A 19,865-nucleotide genomic window follows, 5' to 3' on the forward strand; every position below is an offset into this window, starting at 1 on the left:
CGACAGAGGATGAGATGGTTGGACAGTGTTCTTGAAGCTACTAACATGAGTTTGGCCAAACTGCGAGAGGCAGTGAAGGATAGGCGTGCCTGGCGTACTCTGGTCCATGGGGTCACGAAGAGTCGGACACGACTGAACGACTGAACAACAACAACAACCTGCCTCATAGGGTTGTTCGGGAGATAAATGGGGTAGGCTATGGAGGGGAGTCAGAACAAGGTGTGATGTCCTAAATTCCTTGGACTAAGAGTGGGTTCACATATGTAATCAATGTATTCAAGAGCAAAAGAAACAATATAGGAATTGATAATCGTATGCGGGGTGGGAAGAGCCGAGGATGCGAAGCAGAAGAAACAAAACAACCTAATTGCGCGTAAACTTTGGCACAGGGAAGAGAGGCGACTTCGATAGTCGCGCGAAGCACAAACATGCCGATTAGAAAGCAAAAATTCAACAGGTAGCAGACATCCAAGTGCGGAGCTGCGGTGGCCAGTAGGAAAGCTACACCTGTTGAATGTTGGCTCCGTGGTTGTGATGGAAATGGGCGCAGAGGAAAGGAGTTGCGCCGCGCGGGCAGGTGGGTTCAAAGTACCTTTCCTTCTCTCAAGAAACCACCCCAAGTGGGCGAAGGCACACCCGCCCCGCCAGCGCGGTCTCCCCGGCCGGCCGGCCCTGCTGCGGGGGCGGGGCGGGCTCTCAGCGCCGCGCAGAGCGAAAGTGAAAGCGGCGGCGTTGGCGGCTGGGCTGGGCTGGGCTGCGCGCTCTCCGCCCTCCTCCGTCGCCCCCCCCCCGGACTCCGCGGCGGCGGGCGCAGCATCCTTGGCGGGCAGAGCCCTCCGCCTCTCGCCGCGCGATGCACCGGGGAAGGCAGGATGAAGTGGAGGTAGGCGTCGCCCTTCGTGGCCCCCGAAGGAGGGAGGGAGAAGAAACACCCCCCGAGCTGGGGCAGAGAACCCGCCAGGTCTGAGGGATCCGCCGCCAGGGGCGAGAAAGGGGCTTGCAAACGACCCCAAGGGGACAGGAAGGGGAGCTCTGGGGAGGTCAGACCAAAGGGCCTTCGCCTCCAGCAGTTAAGCAGCCCACAAGTCAGGCATGAAGAAGCAACCATCCTCTAGTTCGTCCGTCCCCAACCTGGTGCCCAGAGGTGCACTGCCTTCGAACCTGGAGGCTCCATTTAGCTGCAGTGGCCAACAGCTGTAGGCAGATGACGTGACGACGTACCTCTGTTTAAAACTATCTGGCGCGGGCGGGGGACCAGCGGAGAAGCAGCCCATAATTATCAACTTTCTTAATCTGTTTGTCATGCTGGCGAGTTCTATATACTGTAATCTAATACGTATTTTAAGGTGCCGGTCTTCTAGTGACCGTACTGCATCTGTTCTCCATTTTTGTGCTACTACCATGAATGATAAAATGTGCCAGTTGCTTCCTTACATTTCCAACATAGGTCACTTTTATCAAGTGTCATTAAGTATTGGAATTGTTTGGAATAAAAACATTTTTGGGAGAATATTCATTTTTATCACTGAGATTCTCCCCATTAATGATAATTGCATTCTGCCCCATATATCTAGATCTATGGCTGGTGACTGATATATATATTTCAAAATGAGAGAGAGAGCGCACTGAGGGAAATCCTAGTTGTGATCCAGAATCACCATTAAAATAGTGTGCTAGAGAAGACTTGTTTAATTTGACTCCCAAAAAGATAGTTTGTGGACAATATGTGGCTACCTATCTGATCCCCGGTTTTACATGGACTGGAGATGAAAACATCTCTCAGCCTATGTGTTTGATCTGTGGTGAGATGCTTTCAGATTCCAATGGTGTCCCAAACAAGATGAAAAGACATCAGTTGTCAAAATATGGAAATCTGGCAAACAATAATGTTCAATATTTTGAAATGCTTTTGGAACAGCAGAAATGCCAACGTTCATGTTTCTAAAAATGGATAAAAGTATCAGGTAAGATGCAAATTATATCTTACTAGATGGTGGAATTGATTGCTCAACAAACAAAATCACCTATAATAGTTGAAAAAATTATAAGCCTGCCTGAGGGTTGATTGTGAAAAATTTGTTTGGTAATGATGCTTAGCTGCATTGTTTTATACTTTTTTTTTTTTTTTTTAATTTTTTATTGTGATACATTATACAATTCCATTTACACATAATTCACACATACACATATACACATCCAGTTACATTCATACAATTACAGTTACAATAATACAATTACAATACCTTATACCAATACATATACATATATCCAAATAATTTAACATCTTCCAAACTCATTTTCAATCAATTATATTTTTATTACATAAGTTGTTGTTGTTGTTGTTTTTTTTTTAAAAATATATATATAAACTTGTTCTTCCTAGCCTTCCGCCTACCACGGTAAGACCAGATTGCCAAACAATATCGTTCTTTGACTTCCCTGTCAATCTCTTCATCAAGATATGTAAGAAAATTGATCATCATAAATAAAATTATGACGCCGACCTCTTTTACTTTATTTCTTATATTTCTTGGTGGTTTAATCTTGTGTGCTTTTTTAATTCCTGTGTCGTTTTCCAGATAACAGGGGTTATTCCAAAGCTAGTACTGTGTTAATACTGCATTTTTCCTTTAGGTATTGCATAAATCTGCTCCATTCTTCAGTGAACTTTTCTCTCGGGTTATCTTTTATCTTTTCTGAGAGATATGCAAGTTCTATGTATTCTAAAATTTTGTATAACCATTCCCTCCTGGATGGTATTATTGCACTTTTCCACTTAGCCCCAATTAAGATTTTTGCTGCAGTTGAGGCATATAAGAAAAAATTCCTCATTTTTCTCGGTATGTCTGGTATAGTTATGCCTATGAGGTAGGCCTCTGGAGTTTTGGGGAATTTGGTTCCAAAGATTTCTTCTATTTCTGAATGTATTTCATTCCAGAAATTTGCTATTTTACCACACTCCCACCAGATATGGTACCAGTTTCCAACTTCCTTACACCTCCAACAGATGTTGCTCACATTTTTAAACATTTTTGAGAGTTTATAAGGAGTGAAATGCCATCTATAAAACATCTTTATCATATTCTCTCTAATTACATTACATGTTGTGAAACTCCAACTAGATCTCCATAGATTTTCCCATCTTACCATCATTATGTTGTGGCCTACATCCTGAGCCCAGTGCGTCATAGTGGACTTAACTTGCTCGTCCATTACTGTCCAGTCCAATAATAACTTATATGCTTTTGAAAGGGTTTTAGTTTTAGAATTTACTACTTCTAATTGAAATTTAGATGGCCCTTTTTCAAAACCTAATTTACTGTCCATTTTATACCTTTCAAAAAGTTGGTAATATGTAAACCAATCATTTACTGTGTCTTTTAGATTCTCATATGGTTTTAATTCTAATTTGTTATTTTTTTCCTCTAATAAGTCCTGATATGTCAACCAGCTGGACTTCGTATTTCCACGCCTTAATGCTTGAGCCTCCAGGGGGGAGTTCCACCATGGCATCCTTTGCTCTAAAAGATGTTTGTGTTTTTGCCAAACTTTCAGCAAAGAGCCTCTTATAATATGACTAGAGAAATCTTTATGTACTTTGTACTTTTCGTAGTTTAGGTAAGCATGCCAACCAAACCTTAGGTTGAAACCTTCAAGGTCCAACAATTCTGGGTTATCAAGCCTACACCAATCAGCAATCCATGTTAGACAGGCAGCGTCATAGTATAATATTATATCTGGCAGGGCCAGTCCTCCTCTTATCTTGATATCTATCATATTGAGGTGCTTTATTCGAGGACGCTGACCCTGCCATAAATATTTCGTTATGTGTCTCTGCCATTCTTTTATTTTATCTTCCCCCCCCAGTATCGGTATTGTCTGAAAAAGGAATAGGAGCTTTGGAAGCACCATCATTTTTATTGTAGCCACTCTTCCCAATAAAGACAATTTAAGTTTATTCCACTTTTCCATGTTGAGTTTTATTGTATTCCAGGTAGGTGTATAGTTATCTTGAAATAAATTTATATTCTTTGGACTGATCCATATCCCTAAATATTTGACTTTATGACATACCTTTAAGCCTGTGCTCTTTTCCAACAGTTCGACCTCTTTCTCTGACATGTTTTTTACTAATAGCTTCGTTTTTGCTTTATTCAGTTTAAAACCTGCCAGGCCTCCATATTCTTCGATTATTTCGATGGCTCGCACAATGCTTTTTTGAGGATCTTCTGTCGTCAGGATTAGGTCGTCCGCGAATGCTTTTATTTTGTACGATCTCTCTTGTTTTTTAATCCCTGTAATACCTGGATCTTCTCTAAGCTGGTTGTTTAATATCTCCATTACCATAATGAAGATTAGGGGGGAAAGTGGGCACCCCTGTCGTGTCCCCTTGCATATAGGAAGGCTTCCTGTTATTGTCCCATTTATTATAAGGTTGGCCCTTTGTTCCTTATAAATGGCATTAATTCCTTTACAAAATCTATCTCCCATTTCCATCTGCCTCATCAGTTCTAACATAAATGCCCAAGATATTTTATCGAATGCTTTTTCGGCATCCAAAAGCATTAATGCCGCTGGTTTGTTTATCTTATAATCTAAATATTCGATAATATTGATAATGTGCCTCACGTTGTTGTTTAGATGGCGCTTGGGTAAAAACCCTGTCTGGTCTTTATGAATTGTATCTTGAAGCACTATTTTAAGTCTTTGGGCTATTATGTCTGCAAATAATTTATAATCGGTGTTTAGAAGTGCGATAGGTCTGTAGTTTGCCATTGAAGTAGGGTCTGTATCTGGTTTAAGTATTAACGTTATGAAACTGTCTTTCCATGTGTTTGGTATCTCTCCAGTAAGCAGGATTTCATTAATTGTATTTTTTAATGGTAGAATTAGCTCTTCTTCTAGTTTTTTATAATAAAGGGCCGTGAGTCCATCAGGACCGGGTGATTTTCCTTGTTGTAATTTTTTAATGGCCTGTTGAATTTCCATGTCTGATACTAATAGGTTTAGACTGTCCAGTTTTTCCTTAGGTATCGCTTTTAATTTATTTTTATTAATATATGTGTTGATTTTTTCCCCTTCCTCCTCCTCCTTTTTATATAAGTCAGTATAATATTCTATAAAGCATTTATTTACTTTTGCTTGTTCAGTGATCCAATTCTCTCCTATTTTAATTCTATTTATGATTCGTTGATTTTTCTTTTCCTTCAGTTGCCAGGCCAGTAATCTACCTGGTTTGTTTCCATATTCAAAAAATCTTTGCTTTGTAGATTTAATTTTCCATTCTATCTCATCGTTTATTATCATCTCAAACTGAGTCTGTAGGAGCTTTATTTTATCTTTGATGGTCTCATTCTCTGGGTCATTAAATAATTCTCTTTCATGGCTTTTTATTTCTTCCCATAATTTTATTTTTTCCCCTTCTTTTATTTTCCTCTGATATGAATTCTGCTGTATGAAGAAGCCCCTAAGGACGGCTTTGCTTGCCTCCCAGACGGTCATAATGTTGACTTCATTGTTGTTGTTTATTTGGAAATATTCTTTTAATGTTTTTCTAGCCAGTGATAAGATCTTGTCATCCTTCAGTAGATTTTCGTTCAGTTTCCATCTCCTACCCCCTATTTGCCTCCCTCTTATATCTAATTGAAGTAAATTATGATCAGATAAGATATTAGGATGTATTTCTGCCTTATGGATCTCCCCGAGTATGTCCTTTGATGTCCATATTGCATCTATTCTCCCGGCAGATTTCTTTGAATGTGAATAGAATGTATACTCTTTATCTGAAGGATGTTTGAATCTCCACGAATCGTATAGTCCCATAATATCCACCATTTGGAAAAATGTATTGGGTAGCCTACTTTGTTTGATGTCAGATCTTTTTTTGGATCTATCTACCTTGGGCTCCACTACCCCATTTAGGTCTCCCATCATAATAAGTCTCTCCCCTATATATTCATGTAGTTTTTCTTGCAATTCCTGATAAAATTCTTTCTTCTTTTCATTTGGAGCATATATTCCTATTAGAATCAGTCTTTCTCCCTTGAATTGAATTTCTACCATTAAAGTTCTTCCTTGGTCGTCTTTGTATATAAATTTTGGCTCAAGTCTTGGATGTATATACATTATCACTCCTCTTTTTTTCTTTTTATATGAGGCGATAAATTCTTGGCCCAGTTTTCTATTTATCAAGATTTTTTGATGATTTGGTAAAACATGTGTTTCCTGCAAACATATGATATCATTTTTTTGTTTTTCTAACACATGAAATATTTTATTCCTTTTTGTTTTTTCATTCAATCCATTTATATTCCAAGATACTATTTTCAGTTCCATCATTTATTTTTCACTTAATAATAATACTTATCATAAAATACATTTTAGTTGGATTCTTCTTCATCAACTAACTCTCCTACTTCCACATCTTGTTGGTTATTCTCTCCAAAATCCCCCTTATAAGTTCTCCGGAATCTTTCCATATCCGCCCCAGTCAAACATTTCTTTCTCATACCTTTGTAGAAAAAAGATATCCCCTCTGGGTACTCCCATTTATGTTTTATATCTTTTTTTTTTAATGCTTCCACCAGGGGTTTATATATTTCTCTTTTTTTTAATAGTCTATTCGGGATAAACTTATATATCGATATTTCTTTCCCCGCAATTTCCAGTTTTTTTCTATTACTAGTTTGTAAAATCCTATTTCTAACATCCATTGCTCTGAAGTTAATCAAACAATCTGATGGCCATTTATTCGCTTTTGCAATTTTTGAATTAGTTCTATACATGGATTCAATGCTAAGAGCTAGTTCTTGTTCCTGCATGTCCAACCAGTTTGCAAGTATAGGCACTATTTTCCCCTCTAGCTTCTCGTCTACTTCCTCTACTATACCTCTCAGACGCAAAGTTTTTTCTTTTCTTTGCATCTGTAATATGGCTAAAGAGTCTAGAATAGCTTCCTGTTCCGATCTTAAGCTTAGGACTTCTTTCTTGGTCTTATTTACCTCTTTTTTAACTTCTTTTCCTTCCCGAACCAGTTTTTTTGTGGTTTCCTCCGCGCTGTGCATCCTCCCTTTTAAATCCTGTACCGTTGTGTTCAATTCCATATTTTTTTTTGCCAAATCCTCCACCTGTTTAGATAGGGATTCGGTTGCCTTCACATTCTGGTCTAATTTTTCCCCCATTTTTTGGAATTGTTCTTCATTTTTTTTGGTATTTTCTCCAATTTCTTGCTTTAATTCCTGCTTTAGATCTAATATATCTTTTCTTAAATTTAACATCAACTCCTTAATATCCATTGCGGAGTCGGAATCAATTATTGATCCTCTTCTGTTCTGAATCGGTACAGAATTTTTTTTGTTTGACATTGTAGTAGACCATTCGATTTAAATTGAGAGCACCTTTCTCTCTCCCACCCCAAAAAAAGAAAAAGAAAAGATAAGGGGAGGGGGAATGGGAAAAAAATAAAAAAGGAATATGTGTATTAAGCAGAAGCAAAAGAAAAAAAAGAAAGGAGAAAAAAAAAGAGGAGAGAAAAAAACGAAAGAGAAAGAAGAAGAGCAAAAGGAAAAAAGAGAAGAGAAACAGGGGGGGGGAAAGGGGAAGAGGGAGAAATAAAAGAAAAAGGGGAAAGGAAAAAAAAACAATTGGTGAGTGTGGGAAAGGTAGAGAAGGGGGAGGGTCTTATTAGGAAAGAGCACAGTGCCAGGGTTGCCAAATAACAATTTGCTCTATATCAATTCATGGACGCCATTTATCTGTTTTTCCAAGAAGTCTATATCGTCTCTTTGGTCATAAGCCTCCGACCCCACGGCAACAGTGAAAAGGCCTCTGTACGTCTATTAAATCAATCTTCAATATCTTTGATCCCGAGTCCTGTCTTCAATTAAATCGCTTGTTGGTCTGATTCTCCCACCGTTAGGGTCGTAGTTCTTCTTAATTATCCTCATTTAAGAGGTCCAGTTTATAACTTGCCGTCTCTCGCAAAACGGGCTGGATATGTCTCTCAATTTATATCTCAGTTCAGTGTCCCAATGTATGTCTCAGTATAGCTTTTATAGTCTTTGTAGTTTTGTTTGTCCCAATAGCCTCCCAAGTTGTAAGAGGCGCTAAGTGCTTTAAGTAGTACAGAATAGTAAAGTGTTCTAAGCAAGGCAAAGCACTTTAAGCACTTTAAGCTGTACCTGGCAGTGCAGAATGATAGAATGCACTAAGTATCGCAATACTGAGCCAGATTAGCCTCCAAAACAGTAGAGGACGCTGAAATGCATTGAATAATACAGAGTATTAAGGTGCTTTAAACAGGGCCAAATATTTTAAACAATACCCCGTAATACAGAGTGGTAAAGTGCATTGAATATCGCCACACTAAGTTGCGAAATTAGCCTCCAGAACAGAATGGTAAAGTGCACTAAATAGCACAGCATTGGCTGAATTGGCCTCCAAAGCAATAGAGGGCGCTAAAGTGCTTTAAATAAGGTGCATTAAGGTGCATTGAGTAATACAGAGTATTAAAGTTCTTTATATAGGCCCAGGTATTTTAAACTATACCCAGTAATACAGAATGGTAAAGTGCACTGAATATCACTGCACCGAGCAGCAAAATTAGCCCCCAGAGCAGAATGATAAAGTGCACTGAATATCGCGACACTGAGCTGCAAAGTTAATCTTCAGAACAGAATGGTAATGTGCACTAAATAACACATCATTGAGCAGCTAAATTAGCCTCCAAAGCAATAGAGGGCGCTAAAGTGCTTTAAATAATACAGAGCAATAAAGTGCTTTAAACAGGACAGAGCGTTTTAAGCTGTACCCAGCAATACAAAGTGGTGAAGTGCAATGGATATCTCAGCACTGAGCAGAAAAGTTGCAATAAAGTACATGGAGCTTTTTAAAAGTGCTTTAGTTCTATTGTCCACCTTTATGGCTTGAACTTAAAAAGCCTTCTAATGTGATACTTCTCTTCCCGTCGCCATTTTGAACTTTTCGTGTCTTTCTACCCTTTGGTCTCAACACAGATAGCTTGTCCAAACATTTCGTCGTCTTAATGTCCCCTATCCCCCTGTCTTTGAGGGGGGGTCCTTTGGTCTTTATAATTTAATGAAGAGAGAGTCCTTTGCACTGTAAGTGCTAATTTCTTAAAATTTAACTAGTTCGCTGTTTGCGAAAGCTCCGATATGTCTCTCCCTTCCGGGATGCCTCTTTTCTCCCCAACTATTTGTGGGGCTCGTTATCGTCTTTTTGGAGCTTATTGTTTTAGGAAATCTGGTCTCGGTATCACCTCGGTATTGGGCTCGCTGCTGGCCGAGAGAAAAGCGCCGCTTTCAGGGGCTTACCGCTGCGTTGTCGGCTACCAGGCTCCTCCCGCCTCCGCGTTTCTGGAGTCCCTCGCGCCTCGCCGCTGCCTCTGCCCCCAAGCTGCCGCTTCTTGCTTCACCCCAGCGACACCCACCCTGGGGTATGGGGGGGACCCGGAGCCCTGCCCCCTCCTGATCTCCAGCCAGCTGCCGCGTCTACGGCTTCAAACTTGAAGCTCCGAAAACGCGCATCCGACGGTGGCGAAGACCAGACCGGAAGTCCCCCACTGAGAGCCTCTGCATTGTTTTATACTTTATGGATGTCACATGATCATATTATAAAGCAGTTGTGTTGTGTGTTATAAATCAAGCACTGCTAGTTGTTGTTTCTTTTGGTTTTCCAATATATTTCTTATCAATTAAAAATTGGTGTGCTGCGAGCAAATTTTTATTCTGAAAATGTGGCCCAAGGCACCTCACTCCAATTAAACTCAAGAAACTTTACAAAAAAGGAAGTAAAAATTGTTGGAAGTGTGAGGTGAATGATGGGGAGTTTTTTCATCTTTGGTGGACATGTGATTTAGTAAAGCAATATTGGGAAAGTATCTATAACGAACTTAAGAAAATATTTAAGTATACCTTCAAAAAATTACCAGAGGCATTCCTTCTAGGGATGGTCGGACCAGAGATTACAATTCCAGACCAAAAGTTTTTTCTTTACGCTACAACCGCAGCGAGACTACTGCTGGCCCAGGTCTGGAAACAAAAGACAATACCAACTGTGCAGCAGTGGCAACAGAAAATCACTGAATATATGGAAATAGCTAAAATGACAATGAGAGTCAGACAGCAGGGGGAGGAAACGTTTAAAAAAGAATGGGGAAAGTTTATTGAATATTTGGAAAAGGTTTGTAAGACGTGAAATATGGGCATACAACTCAAGGCATATAAATAAGAATGAAGATGGTAATATAAAATCAAAGTTAGAAGGTGAAATATGTAAAGATTGGAATTATATAAGTTTGGAAGAGAGGATGGAAAGTTAGAAATAAGATGTAGAGGAGGAACTAAATGTATGGAAATGTACTTAAAGTGCGAAATATAAATTAAGATATAAGGAAGACATATTATGAAGGAAGGGAAGTTCATGGATCTATGATTTATAGGTTTGGTGTGATATAATCTGTAAACTATTATTTATTTACAAAGTTATTGTAATCATCTGTTTTTTGTTTGTAATTGGATAAAATCAATAAAAAATATTTATAAAAAAAGAAAAAAAAGAAAATGTGGCCCAAGGAGAAAAGTTTAAGAACTATTGGTTCATACCATAGAATCAGCACTGCTACCCTGTGCAGTAGACTACTCAGAGAACTACAAGACTACTCAGAGAACCTGAGGGTGGGTAGGGCAATCCAAGCCCCGGCTGGCAGCGGTGGGGTGGGGTGGGGGGTGGGGGTTGGAGCATTGGAGCTGCCACTGCATCTGCTGCCCCATCCCTATCACCAGCCACAGATGGTGACTGGGAAGGCAGGCCTTGAGCTGGCGCAGCAGTAGTAGGGTTACCTGGGGATCCAGCAGATCCTGTGCAGCTTCAGTCCCAACTAATTGGAGGCTTTCCACAGACCACTTGTGGGAATACCACCGGTGGTACTTCTACCTGTCTGCACATTTGGTAGGCAGAATGGGGAACCCTGTACTGGCAGAGTGACGTTGAAGATGCAAGCCAGCAGAGTCTGTCAATGCTGGATGGAGGACACCTCTGCCCAATCCGAAGCCCTCTCTGCCCGGCACTAAGGGGATCTGGATTGCTGCCTAAGCAAGTGTTTGTGTCTCCCTGCTTAGAATTCCACACTCTACATTTATACCACATTAGTTAGTTCTCAGTTTAGCCTGCCCTAACGTCAGGGAGCCAGGCTGCAATAAATTACACGGAGCATGTGAAGTTAACTATTTAGAAGTAGAAACAAGGCCTCTCAGGTGTGCCAGGCCTAATGAGCACAGCTGCTCGGTAAGTCTTGCCCCTTTGAAGTAGTAGTGAAGGTCCCCTGCTTCCCGCAGTTGCCTAAGTCTCCTCCCTGTGCCCCCCCTGTCCTTCCCAAGCAATCTGAGACCAATTGAACACACCTATCTCTGCTCCACCCTCTTCATACCACTCCTGGTGCTAGGAGAGGGGGGAGGGAGGGGAGCATGTCACAGCAGGAGGGGGAGACACCAGTGCCTCCTCACCCTGACTTATGTCTGCCCCTTGGCTCCCTCCTCCTGCTTCCACTTCTGGGCTTCTTTTTGCCACAGACTCTCCCTGCTCACTAAACCCTGTTACTCCTTCAGCTTTTGATACCTCCTCCTCCCCCCAGTCTTCTCCCTCTGACCACTCATCATTTCCCCACCACTACTCCCCAGGCTCTCAGCTGATACCTCCCACAATTCCTCTGTGTCCAGCCAGTCCATGACATCAAGTAAAAGAAGAGCAAGGTGCTACATATCCAAAGTTTAGTATTTGAGGCCTTGACTAAATACAGCCTTCAAAGCAGAAATGTGCTTGTGCTCCAGGTGAAGTAATTATGTGTAATTCCTTGGAGGTTGGGGGAATAGCAAAGGTTGTTGTGGCACCTTAAAGACTAGCAAATATATTGTGATGTAAGTGTTCATGGGCCAGAGCTCACTTTTATCAAAAGTGGTGTCTTAATCAGAATCTAGAACAGTACAAAAACATCATACATGCGTCACAGAAGGAGGCAGTCTACAGCAGAAATACATCACAGAAGGACATGGTCTACAGCAGAAATCCTGCCTGCCAGGATACCTGACAATGGTCACTGATTGCTTTACCTGGGCAGCCCGGCCATTCTTTTGTGATGGTAAATACTTTTTAATTCCTGTATCCAGGTAACAGGCTCACCCTATTCATACACAAATACACCCTTAAGACAGGTAAGCAAAAGACAATGGAGAGGTTTTCTCATTTCTTCCTCCTTGCAGAGAAATATTTGAGGTCAATTTGGGAGAGTCAAAATGGTTTGGGAGAGTCAAAATGGCTTTAGGATTGCTCTCCTGTACTATTTCAGACATGTGGTTTATATACTTATGTATGTGTTTGCCTTGTACATTTATGAATGTTTATTTTATATTTGGAACCTTAGAATTCTTATATCAACTACCAGTATTACCAACCAGTTTTTGAGCAATAGTGCTGGGAAAACTAATAAGCTTTGCAACTTTTCAGTCGCTTTAGCTTTTTCTTGCTGTGCAGCTGACTGAGGGGTGTTGATCATATACCGGTAACTTTGAAAGCTCATGTTTTAGCAACAAGAAATTATGAACGTTTGGAATGCAAAACTACTGTTTGACCATGTTTATTAGCTGTATGGACTGTTCAGCTGTTCAAATACCTACAAGCAGAAAAGGTCAGCTCACTGGCTTCTTTCACACACAATGCTAAATAGCAGCTACGGCGAATCCATTATTTGGAAGCAAGGCTGTCACAGAAAAATGGGGGTTTGGCTTTTACAACCCAACTTTCCCTTTGAGGGACAAAGTATCACCTAAGTTCATTATTAGTTGGAGAAGATGGTATGGAGAGAGGAACCAATTGAAAGCAAGGAAGATTTTTCAGAGTCACCCCACCCCACCCCACCCCGATTGCCTGGAGGTGAGGACCCAGAACAAAGGTGTGCAACAGCTTTTAAAGGCTTCAGAAATTGCCCAAAGACTACCCAAAAGCATTATACAAGCATCAGAGGCGGTCTACAACAGAAATTTGAATGTATGGCTTGTCTCCTGTCTGTCAAGATATCAGATAATGTTTACTGATTGCCTTTTTCTGGCCAGTCTGGGCCATTCCTTTGAAACAGTGAATATCTTGACTCCAGAATCCATTTTCACAGATTATGCATAGATATCTGCTCTTTTGACAAGTCTGCTTGGATAGTTATCAATACTCGTTACATGTTTCGCAGAGGAGAGGCTCAGGATTTCCTGCTTTGTGACTAGAGGAGTCTCAAGGCTGCCCAGGGGTCAGACATGGCTCCTGTATTGCTCTCTCTACTATTTTAGCACAGGTTTTACTGGTGATGTAGAAAAATTGGGGCTTGGCTTTTGCTGCCCACCTCCCTAAGGGACTCCTTAAGTCCATGGTCGGTCAGGGAAGAATGGACGGAGGCAGGATCCAGTGAAAGCAAGGCAGATCTTTATTTTTCTGTTGTGACAAGAGTCCCCGCCCCCCTTGCAAGGAGGTGAGAGACCAAGAACAAAGTGCGCAGGAACCTTTAAAGACTTTAGACATTGCCCAACATGGCATCATACACACATCACAGAAATCTGAGTGTTTAGCTTCTCTCCTGTTTGCTGGGATACCTGATAATGTTTTACTGATTGTATTACCTGGGCAGCAGCCTGGCCGTTCTTCTGAGATGGTAAATACTTTAGTTCTTGAATCCAGGTAACAGGCCCACCCTGTTCATACACAGGTATGCCCTTGACAGGATTTGTAAGTGAAAAGAACTACTGGGAAAGGTTTCTCCAAGACATTTCCTTCCTCAGAAATTTGAATGTATTAAGAGTCAATATAAGCTTCAGGATTGCTCTCCTGTACTATTTCAGACATGTGTTTACCTTGTGCATTTATGAACATTTATTCTATATTTGATACCTTAGTGTTCTTATAACACTGGTGAAAGTTATATTTCATCAAGAAATTGGTTGATTCATAGAGAAACAAGGCTAAGTGAAAATATCCACTGTAAATAGGCATATCTGGATACTTTGTTACCATATAACTGAGTTATGTTGCATAGGCCAAGGCCATTTGCAGAAGCATTCCTATTGCATTACATGTAGTTGGCTGTTTTCTGGACATGTATATGTTTAGATGCACCTATTCCTATGATTTTATAATGGCAGGGCATTAATTTCCCTAACAAGGCAAAATGCAGCCAGTTCTCCTTGGTGGCGTTTGAGAGGCTGGAATGTGGCAGCTGGGTGTCCTGCATGCTGACAAAAACCAATCTAAATCATTCACCAAGGAAAGCTGAATTTCAGCAGCCTTCACAGTACCAGGATTGGCAGTACCCAGGCTAATCTCTAATCTTGCATGGACAAATTTCTCAAATGCAAATGGCCAGCCCGTGGCTTCCACCTCCAGATCTTTGGTTTCATTAGAAATGGAAACATCTGTCATGAGCAAAAGAGCCATCAGCACAGCAGATGTTTAAGTGCAGAGAACTTATCTGCAGAAAAGGAATAGAGCCTCAGCATGGCATTCCTCCTTAGTGTGGTCTGCCACACTAAGAGCTTCAGCAAACTGTGAGCAATTTTCCTCTGCTGTTGCATGAGGATGGTGTCATGGAGACACTTGGGGTCATGTTTATCTTGTGCAAACTGAAGGCATGGGGGCAAAGGTACGGGGAGTATCCCTTGTGATGCAATCTCAAACAAAGTTGCCCTCGCTTGCCAGCAGGGCTGCCTGCCTAGTGATCAGGCTCACCTGGTGCCTTCTTCAGGTGCCAGGCGAAAATATTTATCTTTAACCAGGCATTCATCTTATTAACATTCTAGGGCCTTTTAAATGTGTTTGTGGGAGCAGAGTTATTGGCTTGTTTTTGTTTTGTTATTTATTTTGTATTGTCATTTTGTATTTTTATTTGTGAACTGCCCTGTGATATTCAGATGAAGGGTGGTTAGGCAAGCCATCCGTTTTGTGTGTGTATCTGTCTACTATCAGGTTTCCAGTACAGCAGTGGAGCCCCCGGGGGGGGGGGCGTGGAGGGCACCCTCCTGCGTGCCACAGTTCAGGGTAGGAGAGGGGCAGGGAAGCTGCTGCCCACTGTCTCCCTGCTCTCTGCCACTGGGTCAGGCCTGACTCGGCAATGGAGGCAGAGCTGCTGGGGATGGGCGTGCCTTGCTGGAGCCGATGTGAGATGCTCTCCACCGCCAAGTCAGACGTGGCCCGGTAGTGGAGCTACTGCAGCCGGGCGCGAGGTGTCTCTCAGCCAAGGAGGGTGGGTAACAGCATTGCTGCTGACTCTCCTGCTGTCCACCGCTGAGTCAGACCTGACCCATCAACAGAGCTACTGAGGCTCAGCGCACCTCACCACGGCTGAGGAGGGCTGCTCTCTGCTGCTGGGTCACTGTAGAGCTGCTGCCGCCAGGCGCAAGGTGCCCTGGCTGCCACCCACTCGCCTGCTCTCCTTCCCCCAGTCAGGCCTGACCCGGGTGGCGGAACTGCACCAGGCACAAGCGCCGCAGGCAAGGCGCAGCTCCTTCTGGCGTGGAGCCAGGCTCTGATGAAGGAGCCTGCTATGGGGGGCGCCTGTTTGCACCCCCTCTCAAAATTGCTTCCAGGGCCATGGCTTCCCCCATGCTATGCCTCTGTTCCAGTGGGTATCTGTTGTCCTTGAAAATTACATCTGGAAAGGATGGGTTTTTTTGTGCTCCAAAATTACATTTTCATACGTGTGGGACTCTCCAGATGTTGTAGAATTCCCATCAGCCCCAGCCAGCATGGCTAAATGGTCAGGGTGATGGGAGTTAAGTTTAGCAACATCTGGAATCCACCACATTTGCTAAAGATGGATTTAACACACTGATAGCCATCACATCAGGGATTAAAATAATAACAGTAATAGAAGGTGCAACTTCCCCCTTTCTGCCATTTCAACTTAAATTATGCACAGAGCTGCTATAGAACCGTAGAATTGTAGAGTTAGTAGGGACCCCAAGGGTCATCTAATCTGACCAACTGCAATGCAGGAGTCTGACCATGGCAGAAGAGAGTGATACCAAAGGGTGCTCATTAATGGCTCCTCCTCCTGGAGAGAAGTGACTAGTGGGGTGCCACAGGGTTCTGTCTTGGGCCCAGTCTTATTCAACATCTTCATCAATGACTTGGATGATGGGCTTGAGGGCATCCTGATCAAGTTTGCAGATGACACCAAATTTGGAGGGGTGGCTAATACCCCAGAGGACAGGATCACACTTCAAAATGACCTTAACAGATTAGAGAACTGGGCCAGAGCAAACAAGATGAATTTTAACAGGGAGAAATGCAAAGTACTACACCTGGGCAAAAAAAAATAAAAAATAAAAAATGAAAGGCACAAATACAGGATGGGTGACACCTGGCTTGAGAGCAGTACATGTGAAAAGGATCTAGGAGTCTTGGTAGACCATAAACTTGACATGAGTCAACAGTGTGATGCAGCAGCTAAAAAAGCCAATGCAATTCTGGGCTGCATCAATAGGAGTATAGCGTCTAGATCAAGGGAAGTAATAGTACCACTGTATTCCGCTTTGGTCAGACCTCACCTGGAATACTGTGTCCAGTTCTGGGCACCACAGTTCAAGAAGGATACTGACAAGCTGGAACGTGTCCAGAGGAGGGCAACCAAAATGGTCAAAGGCCTGGAAACGATGCCTTATGAGGAACGGCTTAGGGAGCTGGCTATGTTTAGCCTGGAGAAGAGAAGGTTAAGGGGTGATATGATAGCCATGTTCAAAGATATAAAAGGATGTCATATAGAGGAGGGAGAAAGGTTGTTTTCTGCTGCTCCAGAGAAGCGGACAGGGAGCAATGGATTCAAACTACAAAAAAGAAGATTCCACCTAAACAGTAGGAAGAACTTCCTGACAATAAGAGCTGTTTGACAGTGGAATTTGCTGCCAAGGAGTGTGGTGGAGTCTCCTTCTTTGGAGGTCTTTAAGCGGAGGCTTGACAGCCATCTGTCAGGAATGCTTTGATGGTGTTTCCTGCTTGGCAGGGGGTTGGACTGAATGGCCCTTGTGGCCTTTTTCAATTCTATGATTCTTCTATTACTTCACTTGATCTGGACACTAGACTGCTGTTTATGTAGCCTAGAATAGCATTAGCTTCTTTTGCTGCTGCATCACCCTGTTGACTCATGTTAAGCTTGTGGTCCACCAAGACTCCTAGATCCTTTTCACATGTACTGCTTGTAAGCCAGATGCCCCCTATCTTATATTTTTGCATCTGGTTCTTCCTGCGTAAGTGCAGGACCTTATATTTGTCCCTATGGAAATTCATTTTGTTAGCTTGAGCCCAGTTCTCCAATCTGTTATGGTCACTTTGAATTCCGATTGTCTTCTGTGGCATTTGTTACCCCTCCCAGCTTGGTGTCATCTGCAAATTTGATGAGCATCCCTTCAATTCCTTCATCCAAGTCATTTATAAAGACATTGAACAACAATGGGCCCAGGACAGATGCCTGGATAATGAGGAACTATTAATGAGTATGTTTGTGTTCAGTCAGTCAGCCAGCTACAAATCCACCAAACAGTTCATCCCACATTTTAGCAGCTTCTCTGCATGAATAATCATGGGGGATTTTGTCAAAAGCCTTACTGAAATCAAGATACACTATGTCACCAGCATTCCCAATATCCACCAAGCTTGTAAGTACATAAAAAAAAGAAAAAGAAAAATGAGATTCATATGACATGACTTATTTTTGAGAAACCCATGCTGGGTCTTAGTTATCACATCATCCTTTTCTAGGTGCTCACAGACTGACTGTTGAATTACCTGTTCTTGATATCAATGTCTTTTTAAAATCATTTTTATTAATTTTCCAATAAAAACAGGCAATTAACAAATCCATCAAATCATAATGCAATTAAAAACAATAAAAACAAAAACAAAAAAACCAACCAAATTAGTAATCCCCCCGGGCTTCCCATAGTCTGGACCTCTGTAGTATATGTCCAATATTTTCATTTCTGCCTTCTTGTTGTTCTCATATTTTCCAGTTTCTGATCTTAACGCTTTAAAGTTACCCGTCCCTGGCTATGCGATGCTCAATCATGTCAAAAATCATATATCCTTTCATCCATCGGGTACAGCTTTATTTGTGTATACCGGTACCGGTATATATTTTTTCAACTGTCTATTTGCCAGTGCAGCTTTTCCTGACTGCATTCCAATCTTCCAATCTGGGCCGTTGTCCAAGCCTGTCGTTTGAAGTTTAATGATGCAGTAACTCCCAAGTTGATAAATTGTTACCGTTCACAATAATTTCGCATTGTAAAATTGTTGAGCATACTGTGTGCAATATTGCAATGTAAATGAACTGTATTCCACAGATATGTCATTTGGCGATCGATCAGCTTTCCCAGAGAGCACACAAATCCCCACTCTGAGCCCTAGAAGGGGGTGTTGCTAGACATCCATTTAGCTTTCTCTCTCACTCATAATGAAGAAATTCTGCAAACAGATGCACTGTATGTTGTCCCAAATTGTTATCTCAAGTCATTATAAAGTCAGCTAGCAAGTATTTCCCACTTCCCTCGAAGAAGGGAGGAATTCTCATTTTTCCGTGCTGCACCATATTAACAAGTGCCATCTTGTTTCTTCTTTTATCTTTATCAAGTCTTTGTCAAGTCTAAGTAAAGCTGCACAGTTGAATCCTTAATTACAAATAGAAGTCCATCTGTACTCCGCCCCCCCCAAATAGGTTTCTTAATGAGGCTTGGCATAGAAAACAATTGTAGGTATAGAGAAGAAAAAAACAACAACGTACCAATCACCTCCATAAATCCAAACACCATGATGAGAATCTTTTTGAAGTCCGAGCTTAAACACCAGGGACTGTGCAGTTCTGCAGATTTTTTCTCAGTCTTCTTCGGCCCAGAACATGTCTGTTTATTGTTCAAATCTAATTATTTTATCAAGCAGATATTTCCGGCTTGTGAGTGTGACTTCGGAGAGTGGGACCCAGCATCCTGCTGCTTGCACCTTGATGCAAGCTGACAATCTCGGATGATCTGCGGGTTTACGAGACAGTCCTCCCCCACCCTGGGGAGTTTGCCAGGACTAATTACTCCCATATCAACCCTGAATTACCGGCATGGCTGAGGTCTGATCGTGTGGGAGTCAGCCATTTCTCACCGCCGGAAACAGGAAGCCCTCTTGGTATCAGTGTCAAGCTCAGTGGTCGGTAGTTATCTGGGTTTTCTCCCCCCCCCCCTTGAAGATGGGGACAACATTTGCCCACCTCTAGTCTGCAGGAACCTTACCTGTTCTCCAAGAATTATCATAGACAAAGGCTCTGAGATTACATCCGTGAGCTCCTTTAGCACCCTTGGATGCAGCTCACCAGGCCCTGGAGATTCAAATTCATTTGAAGTAGCTAGTTGTTCACTTACAGTACTACCTCTTTTCCTTTCTTGGGTCATAGCCCCCCCCCCCTACATTATTTATTCTGTTAACACCAGGTTAGGCATCACTTTCCTTTTGGGTGAAAACAGAGGCAAAGTAGGTGTTGAGTAGTTAGTTCTGCCTTCTTCTCTGTCCCCTAATAGCATTTCTCCGTCTTCTCCACACAGAGGCCCTTCCACTTGCTTGTTCTTCCTCTGCTTCGGACATAGCCAAAGAAACCTTTGTTATTCTTTAACCTCTCTTGCAAGCCTGAGTTCATCAGAGCTTTAGCCAGCCTGACCTTCATCCCGCAAGTGTTGGCTACTCATGTATACTCCTCCTTTGTGACTTCCCCTTTCTTCCATTTCTTATACATGCCCTTCTTAACTCTCAGCTCATCTTATGCAGCTACATTGATTTCC

The 19,865-nt window shown here is 42.0% G+C and overlaps 1 protein-coding gene across 2 annotated transcripts in view; it reads left to right on the forward strand.

The window, feature by feature from the left end:
* Positions 1-747: 747 nt before the first annotated feature.
* The window catches only part of SHFL (shiftless antiviral inhibitor of ribosomal frameshifting), a 31,616-nt gene continuing 12,498 nt past the window's right edge, over positions 748-19,865 (forward strand). For both annotated transcript variants that reach the window (XM_033173351.1, XM_033173352.1), the window contains exon 1: positions 748-883. In XM_033173351.1, the coding sequence (XP_033029242.1) occupies positions 854-883 (30 nt within the window). In that variant the 5' untranslated portion in view covers positions 748-853. The remainder of the gene's footprint in view (positions 884-19,865) is intronic.

The sequence above is a fragment of the Lacerta agilis genome, chromosome 16 (genome assembly GCF_009819535.1).
Source record: "Lacerta agilis isolate rLacAgi1 chromosome 16, rLacAgi1.pri, whole genome shotgun sequence".
Lineage (NCBI taxonomy): Eukaryota > Metazoa > Chordata > Lepidosauria > Squamata > Lacertidae > Lacerta > Lacerta agilis.